Source organism: Volvox carteri, assembly GCF_000143455.1.
Source record: "Volvox carteri f. nagariensis unplaced genomic scaffold VOLCAscaffold_74, whole genome shotgun sequence".
Lineage (NCBI taxonomy): Eukaryota > Viridiplantae > Chlorophyta > Chlorophyceae > Chlamydomonadales > Volvocaceae > Volvox > Volvox carteri.
In genome coordinates this window covers 459,455-485,193 of record NW_003307617.1, presented here as the reverse complement: position 1 = coordinate 485,193, position 25,739 = coordinate 459,455, and the positions used below count along the sequence as shown (strand labels likewise).

Genomic DNA, 25,739 nt, shown 5'->3' with positions numbered 1-25,739 from the left:
GAAGCGAGTGAACCGCATCGTTTTCATTGGGCGGCACCTGGACCGAGAACAGCTGGCGAGCAGCTTCACGGCGTGCCTGGCAGACTAACAGGTTTAGTAAATGTAGTACATGTAGTACATAGGACATTAGTACGACCTGACGTGAGGAATGGATGGTGTTTCCCCGACGTAGGTGGGGGAGCCTATCACGTCATAATGTGTCGGGGGCATCGTCTGCGACAGGTGGCCAAAGGTGGCTGAGAATACTTTGCTGCATAGAGCATAGATGAGGCGAGGCGGCGGAAGAGGGCCACAGAGAAGCTCCTCTCCAGGAGACAGAAACATCGGGTCACCACAATGGTAAGAGGTGGTAATGGTAATGGTGGAGGAGGAAGAGGAGTAGGCGGAAAAGGAAGGTCCAGGGGGCTGTGTGAGATAGCTGGGACACAAATCTGATGTGGGTCAACTGGATCTTTTGAAATTCGGAATCCAAATCTGGACGATGAGCAGATGAGCCCGGCGCCGCAGCAGCAAGCGAGCAAGCGTTTTGCTTAAAGTATTGTGTCCGAACTTGCTGGCGTAGAATTCTCTGGCTTTTAATAGGACAAGTATTATGATATCGAGCGCCTCGATAACTACGCCAAATATTTTTGCTGGCGGACGGCCATGAAGTACTGCCTGGCCGGTAAAGACCTATGGAACGAAGTGGAAGGCCTGCCGAGCGCCGTCGTCGAGAAATCCATGAAGGCGAAATCCCAAATGGTGAAGTTCACGGTGCCACGCTCCATAGACTGATCGACCAAGCAGCCGACTCTGTCGCAGCCTGGGATGCAATCCGTGCGGAATGCGTATCAGAGATAGGAGCCAACATCCTGCTTATCAAACAAAAACTCAGCAATCTCTAGCAACGGACAGGCCAGTCCGTTATTGACTACTTTGAGGAAGCGGAGGATCTGCGCGAACAGATGGTTGCAGTGGGCTCGAAAATTGACGACAGCCAATTCGCCCTGGCCATCTTGGGCGGCTTGCACAAGAGGTTTCAAATGCAGCAGATGCTCTTTGCTGCCAAGTCACCGAGCGAGCTTAAACTTTCGGAAATGAAGGCCGCTCTACTCCTGGCGGAGCGGATGCAAGGTGATACCATCGCAGAGTGGGCCCAGGTCGCGCCCCTGGCGTTCAACAACCGGAGCAGTGCAGGTGGCTACCATGGCAACGGTGGCGACTACCGTGGTGGAGCGGGTAGAGGCCAAGGAAACGTCAAGGTGGGGATGAGTACCAGCTCCAGCGGGCCTCAGGTTTTGCTCAACCCCTACACAAGCCATAAGTGCCACAAATGTGGTGTTCTCAGGCACATCAAGTCTCAGTGTCCACTCATCACAAGGGACAATAACAAGGGCGGCAATCGACGCAGCAAGCAGCTGGTGATGGCCCTAACCACCTCCACCACCTCTGAAGCCGAAGAGATTAAGTCCACCGCTGAGAAGTCGCTCGCCAAGCTGACTGTCCATTTCACGGACGACCGGGCTGATTTCAATGACTACAGACCGCTCACGGACGACATTGTTCTAGAAGGTGTGGCAGGTGCGGTTTGCAAGACGGTTGGAGTGGGCACCGTTCTGCTAGAAGCCGAGGGAGAGAATGGCAAGATCAAGATAACCCTGAAGAATGTGTATCATGCGCCGGGATTCGGTCACAAACTGATTTCGGTAGGCAAAGTAGGCCTGAAGGGTTACCATGTGGACTTTCATGGACCGGTTGCTGTGATTAGGGGTTTAGGGTTTTGGACTGGACTGGGGCTATGGCTGCGGCACTTGATGTGCGATCTGGGAATTCGCACGAGCGCTGTTCCGATTAAGTGCGATATGGTGAGATCCGAATGGTGCGGTGCAGTACAGTTGAGCAGCTGGCGGATATGCTCACCCACCATAGCGCTGCCAAGGGAGAAAGCTAAGGTTCTGCATCAGAGGCATGGGACTGAAGTAACTGAACCATGTTTTTGTTATTCCGTGAAAGGCGAGCCACTACAGGACTCTTAGTAACTTTTTTTTTTCGCTGGTCTTAGTGCCTTGCGTGTGAGCTTACCTTAGGCGTAGGATATTTATTTTGGGTACTTGTGTGGTGGTTTGAACCCACTCATCCACCATGGCTATGCGCGTCTCCCTACCGTACCGCACCCCTTGCTGTCAATATGCCATAAGGTTTTACCACCGTATTGTCGTAAACTATCGTACGGAAGTCTGTCCGCGTGGGAGTGTTGTATTTCGGCCAGACCTTCCTTGTGTCTTCACTCGTCTATTCGTTATGTTGACCAGACAACTGCCGACCGTACTGTTGAGTAATGGTTTATGCCTAAAACCATCATTCAACTTGCGCGCCCTTTTGATGTACGGTGGCCTTTCCCTGGTATTTATTCCGTCAGTTCTCCTACTTCATCAGCTGATTGTAACAAACGTTGCTTGCTAGAGACTTTGGGGTTTGCCTATAAGGCTTAGGCATGGCTCAGCTCAGGGGAACCAGTTTTGACACACAGCTACTGTCCGGTGTACGACAAAATCAGATCTGGTATGGGTTTCCCACGCTTCGAGCACATGAAGGACGCTATGAAGTGGGAACCTGAACGCCTGGCAAGGATGCTGGAACGTATATGGTCCCACCGCAACTCTATCGTTCCCTTTGGTCGTTAGTATCCTTCATGGCTTGTTTCGTTTGAAGTGCGAGGTAGGATGGTGCTTATAGGCGATCTGGCCGCCCTTGAGCCCTCGGCTCGTATTGGGGTGGTTTGCAGGTAGGGGGAACACACCCCGCGACCATGTAACACACACACACACACACACACACAAGGGCTTCTGAAGCAATCTCGGTGCGTTCCTGCCTGGACGGGGCTTCATGTATGGACTGTGACTGTCGGGTGGGCGCCGGAAGCCTATGCGCATTTTCGAGCTAGTCGCAATTCAGCTTAGATTTTCCAACCAAAAATTGCAGGTTATTTAACTCCAAAGAACTGTCCAAAGGCGGGAGCTGCCGGACAGCATCTATCATCGTCATCGCATCGTACTACCACGCCAGAACATCCACATACTGTTGTAATGTTCCGGAGCTATTTGACGATTTTCCGGAGCTTGTGTTCGTACTTGTCGTAGCTTCGGAGCTTGCGGAGCTAGGATTGGAGAAGTACGGTGTGTGGTACGTCATTGCAAGTCTTAGTTGAGTTCGAACGATTCCGTTTCTCTTGGCTTACGGCAAGTAAAATCAGCTTCCGCTTCCCGATTGCTTAGGAGCGGTCCGGTTCCTTTCCAGTGCCTCAGACACATTGAGCACACTGGGCACATCTTTAACCCCAAGGCAAGCTGCAAGCTAGTACGCTTAACGCTCACAAAACCCTAAAACCCCAACAGACACGAATCCCAAACCTTGACGTACTTCAAACCCGAACAGAACACAAGCAAAACACACGAAGACACACGCACAAAAACATACACACACATCCAACACGCAGCTCTACCCCCCCAGAAACTGCACTATCCGCGGTGCATGCTCCGGGGACTTGGCTCTGAACTAGGCATAGCGGTCTGACAGCGGTGATGAACGCAGTCCAGGTTGGGATCCTCGGGAAGGCACGAAGCGCTGGTAGGTTTCGAACGTCGTCGTACAGTTACCATGATGACTGGCCGCTGACCACCGTACGGGGAACATGACGGGCGGACGGGCGCGCTTGTTGTACCCTTGACGGACAGCAGTGACGACGGCATCTGCACTGTCATACGGAGATTCTAGCACAGTAGGGGCTGCAGGTGGTTGTGGTGGGCGGTCTGGAAAGAGCGCCGGATCGTTGTCGTTCCAGGAGAAAGGCGGCTGATGGAGGCGGCCGAGGGAGGCTAGAAGGTTGAGGCGGTATGCGACGGGCGAGATGACTGCGGAGATGAGGAAGGGACCGGGGTAGCGAGGGAGGAGTTTTGGGGAGGGGCAGGTTGGGAGGGTGAGAGGTTCGGAATGCCTGATGGTGATGTACATGGGTCCTGGGGGAAGAATAGGTCGCTGACCCTTCCTTAGTCCACCAAAGCGCCGGGGAAAAGCCGCGGCCGGTCTCTTTGTATCATATTTTTTTATGCCTAAAGTTTGATATTTGGCCCACGTTGCTTGGGGTCGGAGAAAGTGTGTTTGGCGTACGTCGCAATAGGGTGCATCAGAGAAATGTACCGGCCGGAGTACGGTTGACGCTGAGATTGTACCGAACTTCAATTTCGTTTGCTAACCCACATTCTGCTGTATTGATATTGAATTGAACGGCTACCTCAACCCGCATTTTAGACGTACCTTCTACTTTGCCAGCGCTGTCAACTGTTCTTTGGACTTAGGAACCTTACATGGTCGACGTGCCTGTCTAGTTTCCTGGGTGAAGGCAATATTCTTGTCCAACTAATTTGGTTTAGCCACGAGGGCCCGTCAAAGCCCTAAAGCTGTAGTTGCCTTACGTGCAGCGTTGTTAGGTTCTTGCGGCCATGTCCGCAGCAAATGGCAAGTCAGCCAACCCCTTATATTCTGGAACTGATGACGAACAAGCAAAGGGGTCATTTCCCGAAACACCTCGTCCCGTAAGTGGCAGGATTGAGTTTCGCAAGGAGGAACATTGAGTTCACACGCCACACCTTGCTATGAAATTTGCATTATGTCTACAACATTGCGACGTCATGATAGAGCGGTCTCTCGTGTCCACTCTATCCGCTGATGAAATGGCACAAGTTTCGTGGCACCAGATTGTGGCCCAACAGCGTTGTATTGTGGAACGTGTACACAGATTGCAAGCACAAACACAAGCAGTGCGCATAGGCCAATGACCGCAAGAGCTACACTCCATGCGAAGTTGGGAGGCGCGGCTGCCGTGGCAGCCACGGTCGACATATTTTACAAAAAGTTAATGGGCGACCCGGACCTTGCTCCCTTCTTCCACGGCGTTGACATGGTCACGCTTATAGCCAAACAGAACCGTTTCTTGGCCTACGCTTTTGGCGCGACGAGTCACTACCACGGCAAGGGTAAGAAGCTCGTGTTCGTACGACTCATGCAGACTTCGTTATTGGCGGGCCTTCAAACCCAGCCGCCGTACAGCACGTGCACTTGATGCACTGCATGCTGCGGCTCACCGCCCCTCTCATCAAGGACAACCTGCACTAGCAGCATTAATTGATCGCATCTTTTGAAACCTGCAAGGCGACCACTTTTCCTATGACAAAACACCTTCCTCACCTGTCCGCGCGCACAGACATCGTCATGGGCCACGCGCACCTCATCATCAACCGGGGCCTTAATTTGTCGCACTTCGATAAAGTTGCGGGTAAGTACGTCACCCCACGAGCGCTCTGCTTGGACCCAGCTCCCCGCGTCTGGATGCGGATGTTGGTCGGTGTCGGACGAGGGGAGAGGGGGCTCCAAGGTGTCGGGTGAGGCGAGGGGAGAGGGGGCTCCAAGGTGTCGGGTGAGGCGAGGGGAGAGGGGGCTCCAAGGTGTCGGGTGAGGCGAGGGGAGAGGGGGCTCCAAGGTGTCGGGTGAGGCGAGGGGAGAGGGGGCTCCAAGGTGTCGGGTGAGGCGAGGGGAGAGGGGGCTCCAAGGTGTCGGGTGAGGCGAGGGGAGACGGGGCTCCAAGGTGTCGGGTGAGGCGAGGGGAGAGGGGGCTCCAAGGTGTCGGGTGAGGCGAGGGGAGACGGGGCTCCAAGGTGTCGGGTGAGGCGAGGGGAGACGGGGCTCCAAGGTGTCGGGTGAGGCGAGGGGAGAGGGGGCTCCAAGGCGCGACACGGCTGACGTTGTTGGGGGGCCCTGTGGCACTGGCACTCGGCTGCGTGACATGCCCACGCTTGGGGGTTGGCCAAATCGTGTATCGACTGTAAATAGGATGATAGGGCCGCAGCAGGCGCACGTCCCAATCCACCACATCCACCGCGTCACCATCGAATACACTGTTGGATTGGGCCGGGCCCTCCATTACCCATTACCCTGTTAATGGGCGGGGGAAGCGTGTGCAAGAAACAAAGGATTAACGGCCGACACGTCCGGGTTTTGGGGGGGTGTATTTGGTGTGAGGGGGAGGGGCCCCTCAAACCCAAATTGAGAAGAACCTCTTCACGGCACACCAGACAGAGAGTCAGACAGACAGACGGACAGACGGACCAACGGACTGGCTTTAAAGACCTCCGGGGGGGCGTATATGCGAAGTGAGGGGGGTCGGACCCCCTCTTCCCTACTACCAGCAGTGGGCCACAGCTGTACCTTTAAAATGAAATCGGACAGGAGGACGACAGTGCCTATGATGAAGCTGCCAGAGACACCGCTTCTTGCCCTCCTGGCAGCCATGTGTGGCTAGCAGCAGCGGGGCAGCAGGGACGGTTGACCACACAAGAAGTAACGGATCATTGTCGAGCGCCAGTGGTTGCCGTACCTAGCTGGGGGAGGGCACTGCTGAGGAGGTTGTACCCCTAACCTGCGACGGGAAAAGATATTGCCTAACCTGGAAACGCGCGTGCGCGCACGTGCCCGTTGTCGTACTGTACGGCAGGTCATTTTGTAGACTCCCTGAAGGAGATGGGGGTGACGCAGGAGCTCATTGATGATGCGGCGGGGGTGCTCATTGGAGTTAGACCCCTGTTTGACCCGGAGCGCTATAAAGGTATGACGTGTTCCGATGTGTGGCGGGAGCCCCGTGGTGTGTGTGTGTGTGTGTGTGTGTGTGTTGAGTGGGATTTAGGGCGTTTACGGGGCGTTTACGGGCATTGCGGTTTGGATGGGGATAACTCTTCACGATAAGGGGACGCTTAACTCTCTCTAAGGGTACGGCTGTACGGCTACAGGTCCTGCCGTAACATCTAAGGACTCGTAAATTGCAGGATGTGATTCGAGCGCGCAGGGCGCTTTTCCCTCCGGGGCAGGTCCATGATGCATCCGGCTGCAGAGCGCAGCAGCAGCGCAGGACGGCCGTGTGCTGAGCGTTGCCCGCGCTCCTGTCGGCAAGCTTTTGAACCTATCCGTCAACCGCTTGCCCTTGTCCACTGGCGCCGCGTCACAGGCAAAATCGATGTGGAGAAGATTGAGAAGGCGGCTGTTGTGCCCCAAACCAAGGACACGGAGGGGGTGAAGGAGACACCGGCATGTTGCACGGTCATGTAGGGCAGGGTTGGGCAGGGTTGGGGGGGGGCGTCGTCTGGTGGGTCGTCATCGGCGCCTCTGGGTCGTCGTCCCTCGCGGCCCAGAAAGACCCTGCCATGTGGGGGGATGCACATACACATACACATAAATATGTATACATATGAGTGTGTGTGGGGGAAGAGAGAGATAGAGGGAGGGAGAGAGGATTACAAAACGGCGCGTGCGGGGCCGCGCAGGACCGTCGTTTCCCTAGGGTTACCCCGGACAAAGTAGTTCCACGAGAAGCGCGGACGAGGGAAGCGGCGTGAAACAGCCAGGCCGTGCCTGGGCTGCGGAATTGCATTTTTGAGCCATTTGATGCGAGGTACATTAGAAGACATGAACATGGCATCAGAGCTTCTCTTTAAATATCAAACGGGGCATATAGCGGCATAAGAAGCCCCTGCTTTGGGGCCTCTGTACGAGGGAGCTTTGAGGCTTGTCGAGTACGGACGTAAAACAGGGACCCCCGGGATATGGCGTGCTTACCTCCCTCGCGGTGTATGCTCAGCGTGTTTCCTTTGGGGGGCAAAAAGGTCTCGTATTTTCCGTGCTGCTTGAAAGAGCCCCTGCATGGCTTTAGCTTGGAATTTTCTTTTCACATTTTGCACGACCCCTCGTCAGGACGAGGATCCAATCTTTGAATGCTTTTAGGGAATGGACTTTTAAAATCAAACCGATAACATCGCTGGTTACTTGCTTATTCTTCTCTCGTTTAGTCGTCTGTTTAGTCGGTTCAGGTGTACAAGGTGCGTTGTCGCGATAGATGGCGGGGAAAGCGCATGTCGGCGCTCAACTCCGAGAACTGAACTGATTGGTTGCGGCTAGGAGCGGCGTCTTTAAGACCCAAGTTGTTTTTGTTTTTTTTTTGGGGGGTGTAGCGGCCGGACTGGCGCCGCCGCGAGAAACTGCACAGATGATCCAACCGCGCTTATTCCTGTCGAGAGCACGTGGACGCCCCGGGGATGCACCGCATGCATCCAGCATGTAATTATATTGCGTGTGTGTGTGCGTGTGCTTCTCACACACGCACACACACACACACACACGCAATATAATTACACACAGATATACCCACACTTCTACATCTTCACCACTTTGTGCGACTTAGCTCGCTTACACACGCACACGCGCGCACGCACACGAGCGCACACGCGAACGCAGCCCTCCAAGGAAGGGCAAAAGAATTCCAATTCAAGACCCGCGTCGTTGTTACTGTTGTTGTCCGTAGTACATTACCGTACAATAACGCTTCTGGGTTTGGTTAGGTTTTCCGTGTTGATCCCCGTGTGTGATTGGGACTTCATCTCATTAGATCACAGTGTTTGTCAGGGGGGAGGGAAACCAGGTCCACGGATGAGAGAGAGTGTGTGCGCGCGCGCCGGAGATCATGAAGATGGGCACCAGTGCGTACCGGCGCAAAGCCGGGGCGCTAGCATGTTGCGACATCCACGGTGGTGACATCTTAGCCGCGGAGGTAACAAACAAATAAATAAACAAATACGGGTAATCATGGACAAGGGCCTCTGAATATCTAAAAGAGGAGTTAATGATAACCTGCGTCTCAGTCCTGGAGGGGAGGGAGCGAGCGGTGGTGCGAGGGGGGGTGCTGTGTGTGCAATCCACGTCGCGGGATGTGAAGCTTGGAAACCCGGCGTGTTGCTGCTTTCCTCGCCGTACATGACACAATCGTCTTTGTCTGAACGGGACACGAGCTCAGTGTCGTGTGCTGTCATAATAGCTGGTGCTGGCGTTGCTGCTGGTGGTGGTGCCGGATTTTGTGGAAGATGGGATTAGCGTTTGGCTGGGGTCCCTCGCGTGCGTCCGCCTGCTGCCGCTGTCCTTGTTCTTGTCAACCAATGCGATGTCACCGCTGCGACATGCTGTGTTGCATGCGGCTCGTTACTTGTGAGCTTTTCTGTGGCAGTTTTCACGGGAAAGAGTGAGAGAGAAGAGAAGGGAATGAGAGAGAAGAGAAGGGAATGAGAGAGAAGAGAAGGGAATGAGAGAGAAGAGAAGGGAAGGGAAGAGTTAGGTGGGGCTTTATGTGTGGAGATGCCTTGTCGCATCAGACAGGCTGTGGCGATTCGTAGTGCATGTCTCCATTTTTGGGAACTCATAAGCATACTGTGATGAGCATTGGACTGCGTTTTGGTGGCTTGACAGCCTGTTGCCTCTCTCGTACGCGAGTAGGACCCACCATCGGTCGGGATTTATCGGAAACGTTCCCCTGAGATTGATCTTCTTCTTTGATCTTATTGAGGTGCCGATGCGGCTGTTTGCTGATAGGCCGCTTACTTGGCTGGGTGGCGGTTGGTCATATAGAGTGGCGGGCGGATGGATGGATGGATGGATGGATGGATGGATTTACGGACCGACACGGACTGTTCTGGAAGGTTTCGCCGGGGCGCCAGCATGCGTGTAGCAATATTGTGTTGGCTAGCGCGGGTAGCTGTGATGGGGATGATGATGGCAATCGCAATGCCTGCCAGCGGCCCCGAGTTTGGGGCTCCCAGGTACCGGGTTTGGGAGGGAGAGGAAAGGAGGATGGTGGGCTGTGTCTTGAGACCGCACAGGTCATTATTGGACCTTGCGCTGGGTCTGTCTGTCTGCTTTTTCGAGATACGGTAATACTTGCTTTGGGTATGCAGCGGGCATGTTCTGTGGGAAAACAGTTCAGTAAGTGGGGAGTAGGGGGTGTTGCAAGATATTCATCAAGAGTGAGGTCCAGCGGAGAACGGCGCAGTCTGTCTTTTAGGTATTCATAAAAGTAATTGTCTTCACCCTACAAAAATCCGAAGTAATCTGGAGCGGTTGCTTGCGGCGTGGTTGCCTAATGGCTTGGATGGCGTTCGGAAACCGTACAGGTTAACGGGTATCGCAGGGAGGCGTGTGCATTTCACCATTTGTTGCATGGTGGTTGTGAAGCATGAAGCATTTTTTGAAGCCTCGGTTCAAAGCCCGGTTCAAAGTTGATCCCGAAGTTCGAGTTGAATGTTTGGGTTTGCCTATGAAAGGGGTTTTTATGGATATGGTGCTGTTTGCCAAGAATAATAGTGGTGTTAACTGTCAGCTGCTGCTGAGCGAGCGACGTGCGATAAAGTTGGCCCGCTTGGATGTGTAATGAATGAACGCATCCTGCGGCCTTCTGCCCTAGAGGACGCCCCCAACACTTAAGTTTCGGACAAGAAAATGCACGCTGCACCATGTTGCTAGGAACCTTCTGAAGAAGCACTAGGCAGCTAAGCAAGGTGCACGGCTGGGAAAGCGAGCTGTCATGTTATTATATCTTATCGTGAGAGCTCGTAAGAAATCCAGACAACCAGGAGGCTCGTGGACCGCGAGTTCTAACGTAGTCAAAAAGGCGAAGGAAAAAAGGGGTTACGAACCCAGTCTGCGAGAGAAAACAGTGGCTAAGGTAAGCGAGCTCGGGCTTACTACTCAGCTATGCGTCAGCGTGCGTCGCCTCATCCAGATATTATGTACGATCTGCGCGAGTCCGCGCTGATCATCTATCTCCATGACAGACCCCATCATAGGAACGGGCTCGATATCCGCCTGGCGTACACCTAGTAGGGGTTGAGAAGCCGTCCAAATAGGTCCTCGTATACGGGACACTCTAGCAACACGTCAAACTCATCTTCTACTGCATTATTGTTGCCACAGACCCTGCATTACCGCCGGGTCGGCTGGGCTCCAAAGGGCACGCGAAGCAGTGACAAGCACGCTTCGCAGGGATCTAGCATGCCGTGTGTTTCGGCATCCCCATGCACTGGGCATGCCGGCACGTCTGAACCCCTGATTTACGGTTGTGAAACACAAAGTCCCGGAGTGTGCTATGTTGGTGTACGTGGGTTCTGCCAGTCGTCGTCAAATCGCTCCTTCAACATTCCCATGACAGATCCAACATTGATCAGGTTCGACGCAATAAATTGGACTTCCCCCTCTCCATCCAGGTCCGGGTGCGGCTCCGGGAAGTGCCCTAGGCGCCTGAGACCCCTTAAAAACATGGCAGCCCAGGTAGTGGCAGCATAATCAAAACGCACCGCAAGACGGACCTCCTCACGCAGAACATTGTGAAGCACTATCTCATTCGCAAGGATGACCCTTTTCAAAAAATGGTAAATAAGTGAGGCCCAGTGGAGATGGAGGGGCCATTGACCAAGCTCCCTAAACAACACACGGTTGTCTGGTACGTTCCCTAACCCAGTGAGATGCTTCAGGAATGTGCGTTGCAGCTCGACCATGCGGTTCTCCAGCGCCCTTTCGAAGCAGCAGGATCACCCTGGAGCGAGCTGAGGGCGACAGATGCTGCGTACGGTATGCTGGCGTACACAGGCTTGGATCCGGTAAAAGTCGGTAGAAGTCGGCTACCGGTCTAGACTTTGCAAATTGGATGAGTGGGACGCGCCTGCAATTTTGCTAAGGAGGTACATAATTGAAGAGAAATGCAGACCTCTCAACTTCTTCAGCAGAGGCCAACGGCCAAGGTGCGAAAGACTGCGTTTGGCATGACTCATAACCTGACCATTTCAACCAAATATTGTTGCTTGTCTCTACAGGCGGCTGGTTTCCGGTGTTTTGCACCAAACGTTCGGCCCGTGGCGCAGCGCATCGCTCGCTCTTGGTTGCATCCAACTTCCCAGGTGGGTTATTACTAGCTGGTTTCGTATTGAAATCTTAATATACATGTTGCTATAAGATACTCTGCTGTTTGCCAGGCTTCCACGGCGTACGCGAATGCCCTTGTCGCACGTGCGGTTGCCAGCCAAGCGGGCACACCACCGCCTCGAGCTGGAAAGAAGAAAGTCAAGAAGATGGTTGACATTACAGGCGAGGTGCTGAAGGATCTGTCGAACGGCATGTTTCAGGTCAAGCTGGAGAACGGGGTTAGCGTCATTGCACATTTGTCAGGGAAGATTCGGCAAAATAGGATTAAGGTTGTCGTGGGTGATACGGTTACGGTAGAGCTCAGCCCATACGACCTGACAAAGGGACGTATTACGCTTCGCCACAAACCCGGAGAGTCAGCCCCGCCGGCGACGAAGTAATCACGCAGAGTCCATGCTCTGGTCACCGCTGCTTAATAGCAAGGGGGATTGCAGGGGAGATTTTTCTGCTATTCAGTATGTGAGCATGTTGGAGAACCTCCCCTGCCTGCATACCACTATGGTTTTTGTGCATGATGTCTGATAGTGTCCCGGATGAATACGGGTGCAAGGGTTACTTGTTGAGTGATAAGTGTTTTTGATTGGTTTTGCTGGTGTGTGGAGGAATTCTCTGGATTGTCCGAGTGCTGACGGACACCGCGAAGAAGGCAGGTGCCATGGCCCGGCTATGCAAGCCTTTGCCACCGCCGCTGGCGCCGCAGTCGGGAGCAAAGACAGCAGGTTCTGTAGATGTCTTGGCGGCAAGTATTACGGGTTGAGAGTACTCCGTGGCGTTGGACACCCCAAACACGTTTTTGACACCGTGCGCTTGACACGTCGCGCGGTGCTCTGTGTCGTATTGTGCCTGAAGAGCCAAAAGCTGCGGGGTCGCCCCATGGCAGGATTTAGCGGGGCGGCAGTCGTGGTTGAATGCATGATTGATCTGCGTGACAGGGCCCCGAAAGTGCGGCCACACCCAATACGGCCGTGTCCTGTCGGCCAGTGCTTGGTTCCTCCTGGCTCTACCTCTGAATCATTTAAAGGTTTCAAAACTTATTGAAGAATCGCTACGACGATGGCATAATGCTTTTATTTTTCCAATGTACCTCACTTATACTCGGTGCTGCGCCTATACTTGCGGACAAATTATTGGTTAAGCGGCCTGTTTCGGGTTTGAGGGACTCCACAATTTTCGGTATTTCATAGTTGGCCTATGACGATGAGCAAAGAAGGGAGTTCGGCGACAAAGGCAGCGCTCAAGCTTGGCTTGACCTGCTCAGCAGCAATGGTGGCTGAAGCTGTTACTTATCCCATTGATGTGGTGAAGACACGGCTTCAATTGCAGGTGCGTCTGCGGTTTCTGTCAGAAAAGCAAACCGAAACTTGAGGCGGTCCTGCTTGAAGAGGAAATTTGCTGCTGTTAAAACTTCATAACTAGGCGAGTGGCAGTTAGCGAGCTATTGAACTTCGTGCTATGTTAAGGCGCAACTTGGCAAGATGGATAGCGATTGCCACTCCATTCCTGTTGATTATGCCGAGCGGTGGAAAGCATATCAAATGGTCTATTACCTGTGTGTAAGGCGTCCTGCGTGAAGCATCCTACGCGCGCTGGTGCGACAGTACGGGTGGCGAAGCCGTGCATCCGCAGCAAGTTACCTACAGCCCCAGCTGTGTGTACTGCGCACGGGCTGGGCTCTCTGCTGTTCTTCTCCCTCCCCCCTACCGTGTTACAGGCCAAAGTGTAACTACCTCACCATTCTGGATTATCTTAACTTGGGCGATACCCCGGCACGCCCAATCTTTTCACTCCAAGCTGTGGCTTCCTTCACCGCCGTCGCCTACCCCTCGTTAGACGAGCTCCGTACGGCCATCCGGTTACTTGCCATGATGTCCTCCACCCGCCGCGTATACGTATCCCTCCCGGTGCTCTGCCGTACAGGGGGAGCTGGGAAGCGGACTCCGTACCGCCACCACTGCTTCAAATACGGTGACCACCGCAAGCAAGCCATACGGTGCAGTACGCATCGCCATGGAACTCGTACGACGCGAGGGTCTACGGGGCTTGTACGCCGGCCTATCGCCCGCCCTCATCCGCCATGTCTTTTACACGGGTACGAACAAACCACAGGATTGATGGACTGCGCTGTGGCCAAAATCAAATCCAAAACCGTGAATATTATTGGACGGGTTCTCACAACTCCGCGTGACACAGCAGAACATTTGCCGAAGGCCGCGGGCAGCGACGCGATGGCAAAGCTAAGCCAAACGCGCCACTCATTGCTGTTGCTGCTATGCTGTTGTGCTGCCCCGCATGCGCAATACCACTACGACTAACCGAGGGCCATATCTCCCTGCCTGCCTCAAAGGCACAAACCCATCGGTCCGTGAGTTTAACAACTCAACACCGGCACCGCCACCCCCCCCTACTCACCCCAATCACACTAACACTATCGGCCAGAACCCTCCTTACCATCTTTGTCCCGGAGTGAGTGAGTGAGTGAGTGAGTGATGTCTGTGCGGCCCCGTGGCCCAGAGTTCCACCACTTTGCCCCAGCGGCGTCCTTCCACACCAACATTCTCCATTACGCTCTTCCTTATTCCAATGAAACATGAACCCGCCGCCGCCGCCGCCGCCGCTGCGTTTCCTGGCGTCCGTGACAACCTAGGAGGTCGTGAGGACAACCATGCGACCCCTTGGTCTCGCCGTGGCATGTGCTAAACCCTCTCCTTTCACACCATACATACGTACATACGTACGTACAAGACTAACCGACTTGTGCTGTATGCTCCCGACCCTTGCGCTGTGTTTCGGCTTCGGCCCCCGGATCTCGCCGCCCACAGTGTAATCTAAGTCATACGTATACATACATACATACATACATACATACATACATACATACATACATACATACATACATACATACATACATACATACATACATACATACATACATACATACATACGGGGACGACGTCCCCATGTCTTCAGGAACGCGCATCACGGTGTACGAATGGCTTCGGAGCGCCGGAACATCATCCTCATGTTCAACGATGACGTCGACAGGCGCCCATGGCAGCGGCCGCAGATTGGGTACGAACACGTCGCATGGCGGTGATGGTAGCGGGACAGGTCTGGCGTCCAAGTTGTTTATGGGTTTGACGGCTGGCGCTGTGGGGCAGGCAGTGGCAGTGCCGGCCGACCTCGTCAAGGTGGGACACCGACAGGGGCACTGGGCCGTAAGTCGGCTGGGCTGGGCTGGGTTCCCGCACGGAGGGTTTGTTTTGCATTATAACTGTTAACTGCGTGACCTTTTGGGGTCTGGTGTATCTGTGGGTGTCCGCAGGGGGCGTTGTCACCTATAGCTTTGGTACGCGGAGATGAACACAGCTGCCCTGCTGCCCTGCAGGCGGCAAGGAAGCCACGCCTCGTTTGTTTTACCTTCGCTTTCTTCCTTTCTTTCTTTAAGTGGCTGTTTTCCCTGGTGGTGCGCACCACGACTTCCGCTCGCTGCAATGTTTCCGTGCCCACCCCGTATATGAACATCTACGGAGGTGACTTCCCCACCTCTCTCTCTCTTACCACCTCTCTCTCTCCCCTTTCCGTTCCTAAATCCTCTCTCCATTTCTTCAGAAGCTCACTCTCCTCCCTTTCCGCCCCGACTGTCTGTATCCGTCTGCCCCGGGGGCTTGCCTGGTTGCACCCCCCGCCCCCCACCGTTGTGTCGTACGGGGCTGTACGGAAATACCTAGGTTCGGCTTCAAGCGGAGGGGAGGCTTGTGACTGCGGGCAAGTTGGCAGCGCCGCGGTACAAGGTACGGCATGGCGCGTTGTACGTTCCGGACAGAGTACGAGCATTGCCGCTTGACCGTAAACCTTTTAGTACAAACTGAACAGCTGTAGGTCTCTGTTTGACTGTGCGACCAACACTATACATCACTATCATATCACCTCCTGACAACGCCGCCGCCAACACCAGCATCACCTGCCACCGCCGGCTCATCGTGTTGCCGTACGGTGCCATCGCCGTACCCTCGTTGCCACCACCGGCTGACGGTAAAATACCGCCGGCTTCCGGTTCTGCTGCTTGCAGGGCCTTACGGACTGCTTCCGACAGATCGTAGCGACGGACGGCTTGGCTGGGCTGTGGCGCGGCGGCGGACCTGCCGTACAGCGTGCGGCTCTGGTGAACCTCGGAGAGCTTGCGACGTACGACCAGGTACGGCACGGATTCAGGGGTACGGTGCAATCCCCTCCTGTCGCCCACCTCCAAAACCCTCCCCCCTCAGCCTCCCCCCCTTTTTCGGCACCCCGCAGGCGAAGCAGGCCATTCTAGCCACCAACCTCACAGGCGGCGACAACCTGGCGGCCCACACCGCCTCCTCCGTGTGTTCGGGCTTCTTCGCGAGCGTGGTTTCGGTGCCAGCCGATGTGGTCAAGACGCGCATGATGACTCAGGTACGTGCGGACCTGCGGAATGTCGTGTCGTGCCGCGAACTCTCATGTGTGGATTTGTTTGTTTTCGGGGAATGTAAGCGAAAACGAAAAACCGACGACATGAGACATGTCTGTCTGTGTGTGTGTGTGTGTGTGTGTGTGTGTGTGTGTGTGTGTGTGTGTGTGTGTGTGTGTGTGTGTGTGTGTGTGTGTGTGTGTGTGTCATCCGAGGGCAAAGGAGAGCTGCGGCGTGGTCAGCAGGCAGTGTACCGGGTATTGGGTAGACGGTGGTTAGCTGGATTATTGGTTGGGGGGGGATGAAGCTTTGTGTGATTTGCAGGAGCTGATAGAGCTGATGGCGCATGGTAAGGGGCTTGGTAAGGGGCTTGGTAGGGGTGTGCTTAGTCGGGCCGTTCAGATCCTCAGCTCCCACCCGCGCTCTGGCCATCCCAAACCCCTCTTACATACGATCTACCCCTCCCCCCCCCCCCGGGGGGCTGCCTCCTCCAGGACTCCGCCGCACCCCGCTACCGCTCCTCCCTGGACTGCCTGGTTAAAAGTGTGCGGGCGGAGGGCCTTATGGCTCTGTACAAGGGGTAAGGACAACGCGGCTCAAGGGGAGCTTCGCCGTGCCTGGCTAGGAGGTGGTTTGGGTTAGGGGGTTTCGGAGCAAGGGATTGCTTGAAGTGGGTGGGGGGGGGCGAGGGTGATAAACCACACGGGGGCCAGGGCTTCAGCGGTGGTAGCTCTGGTAGCTCCGAAGGCGGGGGAGGTGGCTAGTGCGGTACTTCGGCATCTGTTCTGCGGGTGGGGGACTGGGGGGGTAGGTTGGCTTGGGGGTAGGGGGCGGTCGCGGTGCAGGGGGCGGTGTGAAATGCTTCCAGAATGTTCTGATAAGTCCGTACAAGTTCCGGACGTCTACCCGCGTTTCTTGTGCCCCTTAGCAAAGCCCTTCCGGCCTTCCTCTTCCATTTCCACTTCCGGCACACACACACACACACACACACACACACACACACACACACGCACGCACACCCACCCACCAACACACACCCACACACGCACGCACGCCCGCACGCCCGCGCCCCCCCCACCCCCCCACCACCCCCCCACCCTCACTCACTCACTCACTCACTCACACACTCACTCACACACACTCACTCACACACTCACTCACTCACTCACTCTCCTTAGTCTGCGCTGTCGGTCGTGTTGGCGCTCTAGGGGCGTGTTGAGAGAGCTGCTCTTCGTCCTCGCTCCCCAACACGGCACTGACTGTAACCCGCTGCTGTCCCCAATCATGGTACGCTCTCGTCGTACTTGCTGTACGTACGTAACCCGTACGGCACACAGGTTCTTGCCCACGTGGGCCCGGCTGGGTCCCTGGCAGCTGGTGTTCTGGACGTCGTACGAGCAGATGCGCAGGACTTGTAATCTGGGCGGCTTCTGAGGGTGTGTGTCTCTTTCTTTTCCTCCCCCCCCTCTCCCCCTCTCTCCCCTCTCCCCCTTCCCCATCTGCCCCCCTTCCCCCTCTCCCCCAAGCAAGGTCATTTGTCGCGAAAGGGAGGCCTGGGCCAGCGCACAGGGCCGGGACAGGGTGGGATGGGGAACAGCGGTGTGAGGGGTTGATGTGATGGAGTGAGGCGGCTAGCAGAGGTGGAGGGGGGTTAGCCGGGGCAGCAGTGTGCAGCAGTGCCATCTGATACTCCTCCAGTACGACGATATGGACGTACCTAACTGCACGGCTGCCACCAGGCTGCAGCCCACGGCTACCGATTTCTTGTCTGGTTTATTTCTTTTCTCCTCCCGGCGCTTTGTGTTCTGCCGGATTAAATTATTTAGTTTTTTTGGTTGCCAGTTGGACGAGCACTGATGATATGGAGCGACATTGAGCGAGTGCGAGAGGATGCGAGAAGTGACGGGCTGCGGTACAAGGTGTGCGTGTGTGTGTGTGTGATGGGGGAAGCTGCTATGTGGCTGTAGAGAGAGAGAGGACCAGAAGGGGGAGGAGTGAGGCAGGGGGGATGCATGATGGCGGTCGTTCATTTTCGGAGAAAACCGAACGATATTTCAGCGTAAATTTGCATGTTTTCGGGCGCAGACAGGGCCTGGAAACCGGGCTTGTCGTATAAGGCCCGCTTGGCCACCAGTCAAACAACAAGTACAAATGTGCATTGCGGCTGTTTCGCAGCTGTATCGCAGACATTCTTACACATCTAAGCATATCCATATGCCACATTTTCATACATCTAAGCATATCCATATGCCACATTTTCATACATTTAAGCATATGCATAGTTGAACATGCCCGAGTCAGCTGATGATGAGCGCCCAACCAAGGTGCCCCGCATCTCCCTTGGGATTCGCGGCTTCGGCAAGCTCGAACCGCCTGTTTGCCTTCGATGTCAGCGAACTTGACGTTTTGCAGAAAGAGTTTTCAGTTATGAAGTCTAAGATGGCCTTGCAGTTGGAGCTGGGCCGCACCTCCTGGGAGCGGGCCTGGGCTGGAATGCGTCAGTGGGTCCACTTCTTTCCACGCTTGATTCAGTTGGCGTATGTCGCTTGGTCCTGCCCACTCAAACAGCGTGTGTTGAGCGTGGCTTTAGTGTCCACCGCATTAACAAGAACAGGCTGCGTAAGCGGCTGTCTGTCCCGTCCATTGATTCCCTTCTGCGTGTTGGATTACTCGGTCCAACCGTGGATATGAAATGCCAACCCCTTGTGATTTAAAGCTGCTGAGGAGTATGTTGCAAAGAACCCGGATGGGCTTCTGCACCGTATTGCCAAGGTGGGCGACTGTGTTCTGCCTGATGAGAGTGATGATGAGGGCAGTGTGGGTAGTGAAATTGCTGAGGCCAATTATTTCTTCCTCCTGATAGCGAGGAGGTGGAGAGTGTGGCAAGTGATGAGGTGTACCCGTCTGAGGAGACGGATGATGATGTGGTGGAGGCGATTGCTGCAGAGGTGGTTGAGGAGCGGCGCCTCCTTGGTTTTGGGTAAAATCCTTGCTGAAATATTTCTCCCAGGCGCTATGTTCCAAAATAAAGTCAAACACCTGTTAATTCAGCCGTCCTAGCAAATAACGATAGAATCCAGCTAAACTTTACCCCGAAAACCACTTCAGACAGTTTCGGGGTACCCGAAAACACTCTCCGGCTGACAGGAAACGTTTTGGGGAGGGCCCCGAAAGGTTATTCAGAGGGTTTCGGACACGACCGAGATTTTGGGTACCCTGGTGAAGAACCCTGGCCAGGAGGTGCATGTGTATGCGTCCCTGGCGTGCATCTGTCGTTCTCCCGACTGCAGAGGAGATTTCACGACTAAGCTTCCGCGGGAAACTGCCGTACACGCGGGTTGCGGGCTCTGTGGGCCCTCATTGCGTTTATGACATATACATACATACATACATACATACATACATACATACATACATACATACATACATACATACATACATACATACATACATACATACATACCAGGGTTAGGCACTACTGGTAACGCTCAACCATTGCCCCCGTGAGATCCCGGGATGGAGACCTGTCAGGGTCGAAAATCGTCCCGATGGTTGATAGTATTGCGCCCCTAGTTGATGGACAGTGGTGACCTGGGATAAAGTTAACCTGCGAGCCGACCAGGAATGGAGTTGGGCCGCTGTCGACCCGGTGGATTCCGTTGGATGCTGGGTGGGTGCGGAACGTGAGCGATCCACTGAGAAGTTGTCTAGGGTGACTGGATGAGGGTGCCCCGAAATACCGGGGAAGGCAGGGTAGCTGCCACGGGTGAAGATATACCCCCCTGTTTCACACACCGTACATACATACAAACATTCATACGCACACGCTAACTTCCATTCCGGACGCGCCTTGTGCTCATCACCTTCCATCCCCCCGGGTACCACCCTACATCAGCACACATATATACACACAGCACTTGAGGCTGTGTGCCTTTCTATTCGTTTTTTCTCCGTAGACCAACTGCTGTGTGTACCCTTACAAGGTATCGGCGGTTCAGGCTCTGTGTCAAGCAGGAGGGGACAGCGGCCGACTCCTTTTCCCCTGGGGGTAGTGCCTCGGCGGTCTTGTTCGTTGGGGCTGGGAAGCAGCTCTTTTGGGGCGAGGCCCCGGGCGCGAAGCGCCATTCGGGGGGCCGAGCCCCCCGGGTTCACTGCTGTCAGTCAGTCAGTCAGTCAGTGGCTTACATATCTCGCCCCGCAAAAAATAGCGTTTGAATGCTATATCCCTTCTATATCGAAATGCCAAAGGAGACATTCCAGATAAATCGGAGCGCGAAGATAGCTTTCCATGGCTCCGAGTTAAACATAAAGTTACATATACCCCGCCGGCGGACGGTCCCCTGTCCGCAACGCCGTACATCCTGACCGTTCCAGCGGACGCCTAGCGGACGGTCATGGAAACGATGGTCCAAAGCTCCAAAACATCTGTATGTAGATGATTCATGAGACGCTAATAATTAATGCTCCAGCTTGCACTCCTTGGCAAGCAATTAACGCGCAAAACACTCGCCAGGAGAAACTAACCCCAAAATTGTGACGCACGTAGTCAAAAGGCTTCTAGCATAAAAGGAGAAAGCAATCGAAAGAAAAAAGACAACATCCCAAGGCGCGCGGCGGACATTCTAATGACCTGTTTATGTAACCTGCTTAAATAACACCAACGCACTGGAACAATTGAATCATGCAATAAGGTCATTGCAATGGCCAAAAGCACTGGGCATTAGTGAAAGGGATTCAGCAAAGACTGACCGTCACGCCCAACACGTCGTTCCATCCCTTTGTCGGCTCTGAATGGCACAATGAATGCTCTACTGGGTAAATGATCATTTGGCGGTGGAAAGAGGCCATTGTATGGCATCCGAGCTGGCGCACAGCTTGCGCATGTCCCCAGGACCCAACACGGCACCACGCCCCGCACCCGGTTACGCCCTTGTCCTGCATTCCACCTGCCAGCCTGTCTGTGCAACACAGCGCATGGCGGGCAGGCCAACGAAGCCATACCAAAGTTTCGTTCAAGACTGGGGTCCCAAGCTCTCAGAATCCCAGGCTGCCAGGCTCCCAGGCACATAGGCTGCCAGGCACAAAGTCTCTTAGAATCCCAGGTTCCCAGGCTGCCAGGCACACAGGCTCCCAGGCACAAAGGCTCTTAGAATCCCAGGCTGCCAGGTTCCCAGGCACAAAGGCTCTTAGAATCCCAGGCTGCCAGGTTCCCATGCTGCCAGGCACACAGGCTCTTAGAATCCCAGGCTGCCAGGTTCCCAGGCTGCCAGGCACATAGGCACACAGGCTCTTAGCATCCCAGGCTGCCAGGTTTTCAGGCTGCCAGGTTCCCAGGCACAAAGGCTCTTAGAATCCCAGGCTGCTAGGTTCCCAGGCTGCCAGGCACACAGGCTCTTAGAATCCCAGGCTGCCAGGTTCCCAGGCTGCCAGGCACATAGGCACGCAGGCTCTTAGCATCCCAGGCTGCCAGGTTCCAGGTTCCCAGGCTGCCAGGTTCCAGGCACACAGGCTCCCAGGCACAAAGGCTCTTAGAATCCCAGGCTGCCAGGTTCCCAGGCTCCCAGGCACATAGGCACACAGGCTCTTAGCATCCCAGGCTGCCAGGTTCCCAGGCTGCCAGGCTCCCAGGCACACAGGCTCTTAGAATCCCAGGCTGCCAGGTTCCTAGGCTCCCAGACACACAGGCTCCCAGGTACACATGGTTTCAGAATCCTAGGCTGCCAGGTTCCCAGGCTGCCAGGTTCCCAGGCTCCCAGGCACACATAGTCTCAGAATCCCCGGCTGCCAGGCATACCGGCACCCTGGAACACATGCTCTTAGATTCCCAGGCTCCCAGGCACACAGGCTCTCAGAATCCCAGGTTCCCAGGCTCTCAGAATCCCAGGCTCCCAGGCACACAGGCTCCAAGGAACACATGCTATTAGATTCCCAGGCTCCCAGGCACACATGGTCTCAGAATCCCAGGCTGCCAGGTTCCCAGGCTGCCAGGTTCCCAGGCTGCCAGGTTCCCAGGCTGCCAGGTTCCCAGGCTGCCAGGTTCCCAGGCTGCCAGGTTCCCAGGCTGCCAGGTTCCCAGGCTGCCAGGTTCCCAGGCTGCCAGGTTCCCAGGCTGCCAGGTTCCCAGGCTGCCAGGTTCCCAGGCTGCCAGGTTCCCAGGCTGCCAGGTTCCCAGGCTGCCAGGTTCCCAGGCTGCCAGGTTCCCAGGCTGCCAGGTTCCCAGGCTGCCAGGTTCCCAGGCTGCCAGGTTCCCAGGCTGCCAGGTTCCCAGGCTGCCAGGTTCCCAGGCTCCCAGGCACAAAGGCTCTTAGAATCCGTCTATCGTAAACCCTCCCCATCATCCCCTTGCAGCTCCCCTCCGTCTTCAATCTTCCTCTCCCTCACAGAAATTCGCTTCTGTTCATTTGCTTTGCTTAAGACGCACATCTGCTACTGTTGTAGACCCCCCTGGCTCGTCCCAACAGCTATGCTCTCGGCGCTATGCTCTCAATCCAGGCATGAACAGCGACAGCATTTTCATACCACACACATTGATCTTTCCTGGTCTTGGCCCGGCTCCTGGCCTCCTCCCAGTCCACCGGGCAGCCCTCGGCGTGCAGCCACTGAAGGACCTCTAGGGTACTGCCATGGCCCCTGCCGTACACCGCTCGGCTGAAGACGTCGGGGCCCCAGGTGCAGCCCAGCCGCCTCAGGCAACGCAGAATGACCAGGTCGTGATGGTGTGCTGCCCTTACGTAAAGCTCACCATCATCCTGCAACATAGCAAGGAGCGAGGCGTATGAAGCTGGTTCCCGAGAAAACAGCCGTAATAGATGGCGGCTGAAAAGGCCTCTCGAGATGCTGGAAATGTGCTCCCAGCATGTGTATGAATTGACTGCGTGCGCCAGAGTGTACGATCACTACTACATTCCGAATAAATAAATGCAGACCATCAGACAGTCAAATGGAAACCTAGTGACAGGTCCTTTACCATCCTGTCCAGAGGTCAGCAGCAGAAATGATGCAGACCAGATGAAAGCCAAGAATGATGAGAGGTCCTTCACATCGAAATCGGCCAAGACGCCAGCAGACGCCAGACAGTGCGTGGCATACATTCAGTGATGAGCAGTAGAGCTGAGCAGCACCAACAGCACGCATCAAGAACATGCACAGAGCTCACGCAAGCGAGCCACTCACCCCCATGGGGAAGCCCCGGGCCACAAGCCACTCCAATAATGCTGGACTGCCTGCCGTCACCGCTGCATTAAGAAGCTCCTCTCCACTCCAGGGCAAGGCTACCTCATTTAGCAGCCATTCCATGAACTCCACACTACCAGACGATGTTGCATGTGTCAACAGAGCCTGGTGCGACTGCACGAGCTCCTGGATGTGCTTCTGAACAACACCTGCACCCATCCATTTAAGAATGTGCAGGTGACCGCCCTCAACTGCGGCCAGCGCAGTCCACCCATCAAGAAGCCAGCCCAAGGTCACCAGCTCGACCAGCAGCACCATGTTGCCGGCACGGGCTGCTGTTACCACAGCCTCCTTCTTGCGTTCTGGAAGCCAGTCCCTCCCCACTCGCAAGTAGCGTATCAGGGACAGGTTATCACGACGTACGGCGCTGATGAGGATACGTTCTACGACATCCTTTTCCTCTACCTCCATAAGCAGCCGCTGTGCCCGCTCCACAGCATCCTGACGGCTGGCAAGGGCCTCCCAATCGAAGTCCTGAACGCCATGGAGGCGGCAGCCCTGAGCCTGCAGCCACTCCACCTTGGCCCGCCAGTCGGGGGTGGGGCTCACCAGGGCCTCTGCAAGGGTGTCGCCGGTTAGTAGGCTGCTGGCATCGTTGCCACTATTACCGCCATACTGCAGAAGGGTCTGGTGCAGATGCTGCAATGCCGCCAGGTCAAAGCCATATGCAGCTCCCGTGATAACACCGGCCATCCACTCCTCTCTGACGCTCGACACTTGCTCAAATTCTGGCCCAGATCGCTGAAGGAGCCAGTGTGTGAGGCCCACATGGCCACTATGCGCGGCATCAGCAGGACACGTCCGGAGGAGCTTCCCCAGAGTACCGCCTTCGTCCTCCAGGAGCCCCTCACACACAGTTTGATGACCGGCGCAGGCGGCTGCTATAAATGACGAGCAACGAATGGATCGTCGCGCATGAAAATCGTCCTCCTGTTGCAGCAGCCACCGGACCGTTTGCAGATGGCCACTTCGGGCAGCTTTTACTGCCGCAAACGAATCAATAGGGAAGTCTTCTTCCTGCAGCCACTGGCACATCTCAAGATGGCCGCCCTCAGCTGCTGCATCGAAGACCTGCCAGGAAAGCTCGCAGCTCGCTGCCTTGACGGCGACCTGCAGGTTGGCCAGGCTGCCGCTGCGGGCCGTCAGGAGTACGAGCTCTCGGCGCTTACTTCGTGTGAAGTTGTGAACTGCCTCCGGGCGGCTCCAGTGCCTGTTGAACGCGTGATGGGGTACGGGCTGCGACAACCGGATAGCTACTTTTTCCCGAAAATGGCTCGCCATGGCCTTATTGATTTCCTTGACGGTAGATACCACCTCGTTTGGATCCAGGAAGCTAACAACACGCTCGACAAGGTCCGCCGTTAAATTATCCCAACTGTGACCTTTCTCAGGATTCATGTTTTCAATCTAAAAAAGAAAAAGGCAAGTAGACAAGGACGATAATTAAGCAGCCCCTCGCACAAATGTGTCCGGTCGTACTGTGCCGAATAAACCCTCCGTACAAGACGCCCAAAGCCAGGCGCGAATTTTATCGCGCGGATGCGCGCGTGCGATTCGCAAGATGCGCGTGTACAAGTGTATGTCTTTTTTTGGCGAAGAAAGGCCGCGGTGTGTAAGCGCGGTGCGCAGGAGGGCATGTTGGCCACAGTCGCACGCGGCATGCAGCCCGGACAATGGGGTGCCTGCTTTGCCGTAGCTGAAAGCTCAGAAAGCAAACAACGTAGCTTGCAAGACTGGGCGCATGAAACGGCCGCGGGAAGAGTTAGCGTCTGGCGAAGCGGCACTTTGTGCAAGCAAACGGGCGCGGTTTCGGTAGCGCAACGCATACTTGTTCAGAGTAAAGTCAAATTACAAACTTGCGCAAAAAAGTATAACATACACAAATTTATTTAAACATAAGATCAGAAAGGTCGTTCAGAGCCGTGTGGGTGACATGGACGCCGCTGATGGCTTGGAACAGCTTTTTGGAACAGCCGATACCGACACCAGCGTTTTGGGTGATATGCAAGGACTGCTCGTAGCGTGCTCGGTTGAATGCTCGGTAGCGTGCGAGTTTACCTATCATGATGTTTGTTTGCATATCCCTCCAAGCGAGAGGGCTTGGACCTATGCTGATGTTGGTTACAAGAAGTGAACTGAGGACTGATGCTACACGTCATGTATACGCGTTGCTTAGCTTGCAACGTGACGCGCCCACGATGAAAGGTATGCTGCATAGTGTAGTTGAAGGTTTACAAGGCGTTCAGCGCACGGG

The 25,739-nt window shown here is 55.1% G+C and overlaps 4 protein-coding genes across 4 annotated transcripts; 3 read left to right on the top strand and 1 right to left on the bottom strand.

The window, feature by feature from the left end:
* Positions 1-4,810: 4,810 nt before the first annotated feature.
* VOLCADRAFT_98632 (uncharacterized protein) lies at positions 4,811-7,134 on the top strand (the record flags this gene model as incomplete). The annotated part of the gene is made up of 4 exons (XM_002957507.1): positions 4,811-5,012; positions 5,240-5,311; positions 6,527-6,637; positions 7,034-7,134. The coding sequence occupies 4 exons, from the start codon at positions 4,811-4,813 to the stop codon at positions 7,132-7,134; spliced, it is 486 nt and encodes a 161-aa protein (XP_002957553.1).
* Positions 7,135-11,549: 4,415 nt separating this feature from the next.
* On the top strand, positions 11,550-12,912 carry VOLCADRAFT_84149 (uncharacterized protein). The gene is made up of 3 exons (XM_002957506.1): positions 11,550-11,642; positions 11,715-11,798; positions 11,874-12,912. The coding sequence occupies exons 1-3, from the start codon at positions 11,601-11,603 to the stop codon at positions 12,201-12,203; spliced, it is 456 nt and encodes a 151-aa protein (XP_002957552.1). The 5' UTR covers positions 11,550-11,600; the 3' UTR covers positions 12,204-12,912.
* Positions 12,913-13,020: 108 nt separating this feature from the next.
* On the top strand, positions 13,021-17,686 carry ucp3 (uncharacterized protein; the record flags this gene model as incomplete). The annotated part of the gene is made up of 9 exons (XM_002957505.1): positions 13,021-13,146; positions 13,807-13,912; positions 14,791-14,844; positions 14,932-15,011; positions 15,552-15,614; positions 15,893-16,018; positions 16,117-16,257; positions 16,747-16,832; positions 17,590-17,686. The coding sequence occupies 9 exons, from the start codon at positions 13,021-13,023 to the stop codon at positions 17,684-17,686; spliced, it is 879 nt and encodes a 292-aa protein (XP_002957551.1).
* Positions 17,687-22,713: 5,027 nt separating this feature from the next.
* VOLCADRAFT_98629 (uncharacterized protein) lies at positions 22,714-24,883 on the bottom strand (the record flags this gene model as incomplete). Its single annotated transcript, XM_002957462.1, has 2 exons — positions 22,714-23,001; positions 23,426-24,883. 2 exons carry the CDS (start codon positions 24,881-24,883, stop codon positions 22,714-22,716), a joined length of 1,746 nt encoding a protein of 581 aa, XP_002957508.1.
* Positions 24,884-25,739: the final 856 nt, after the last annotated feature.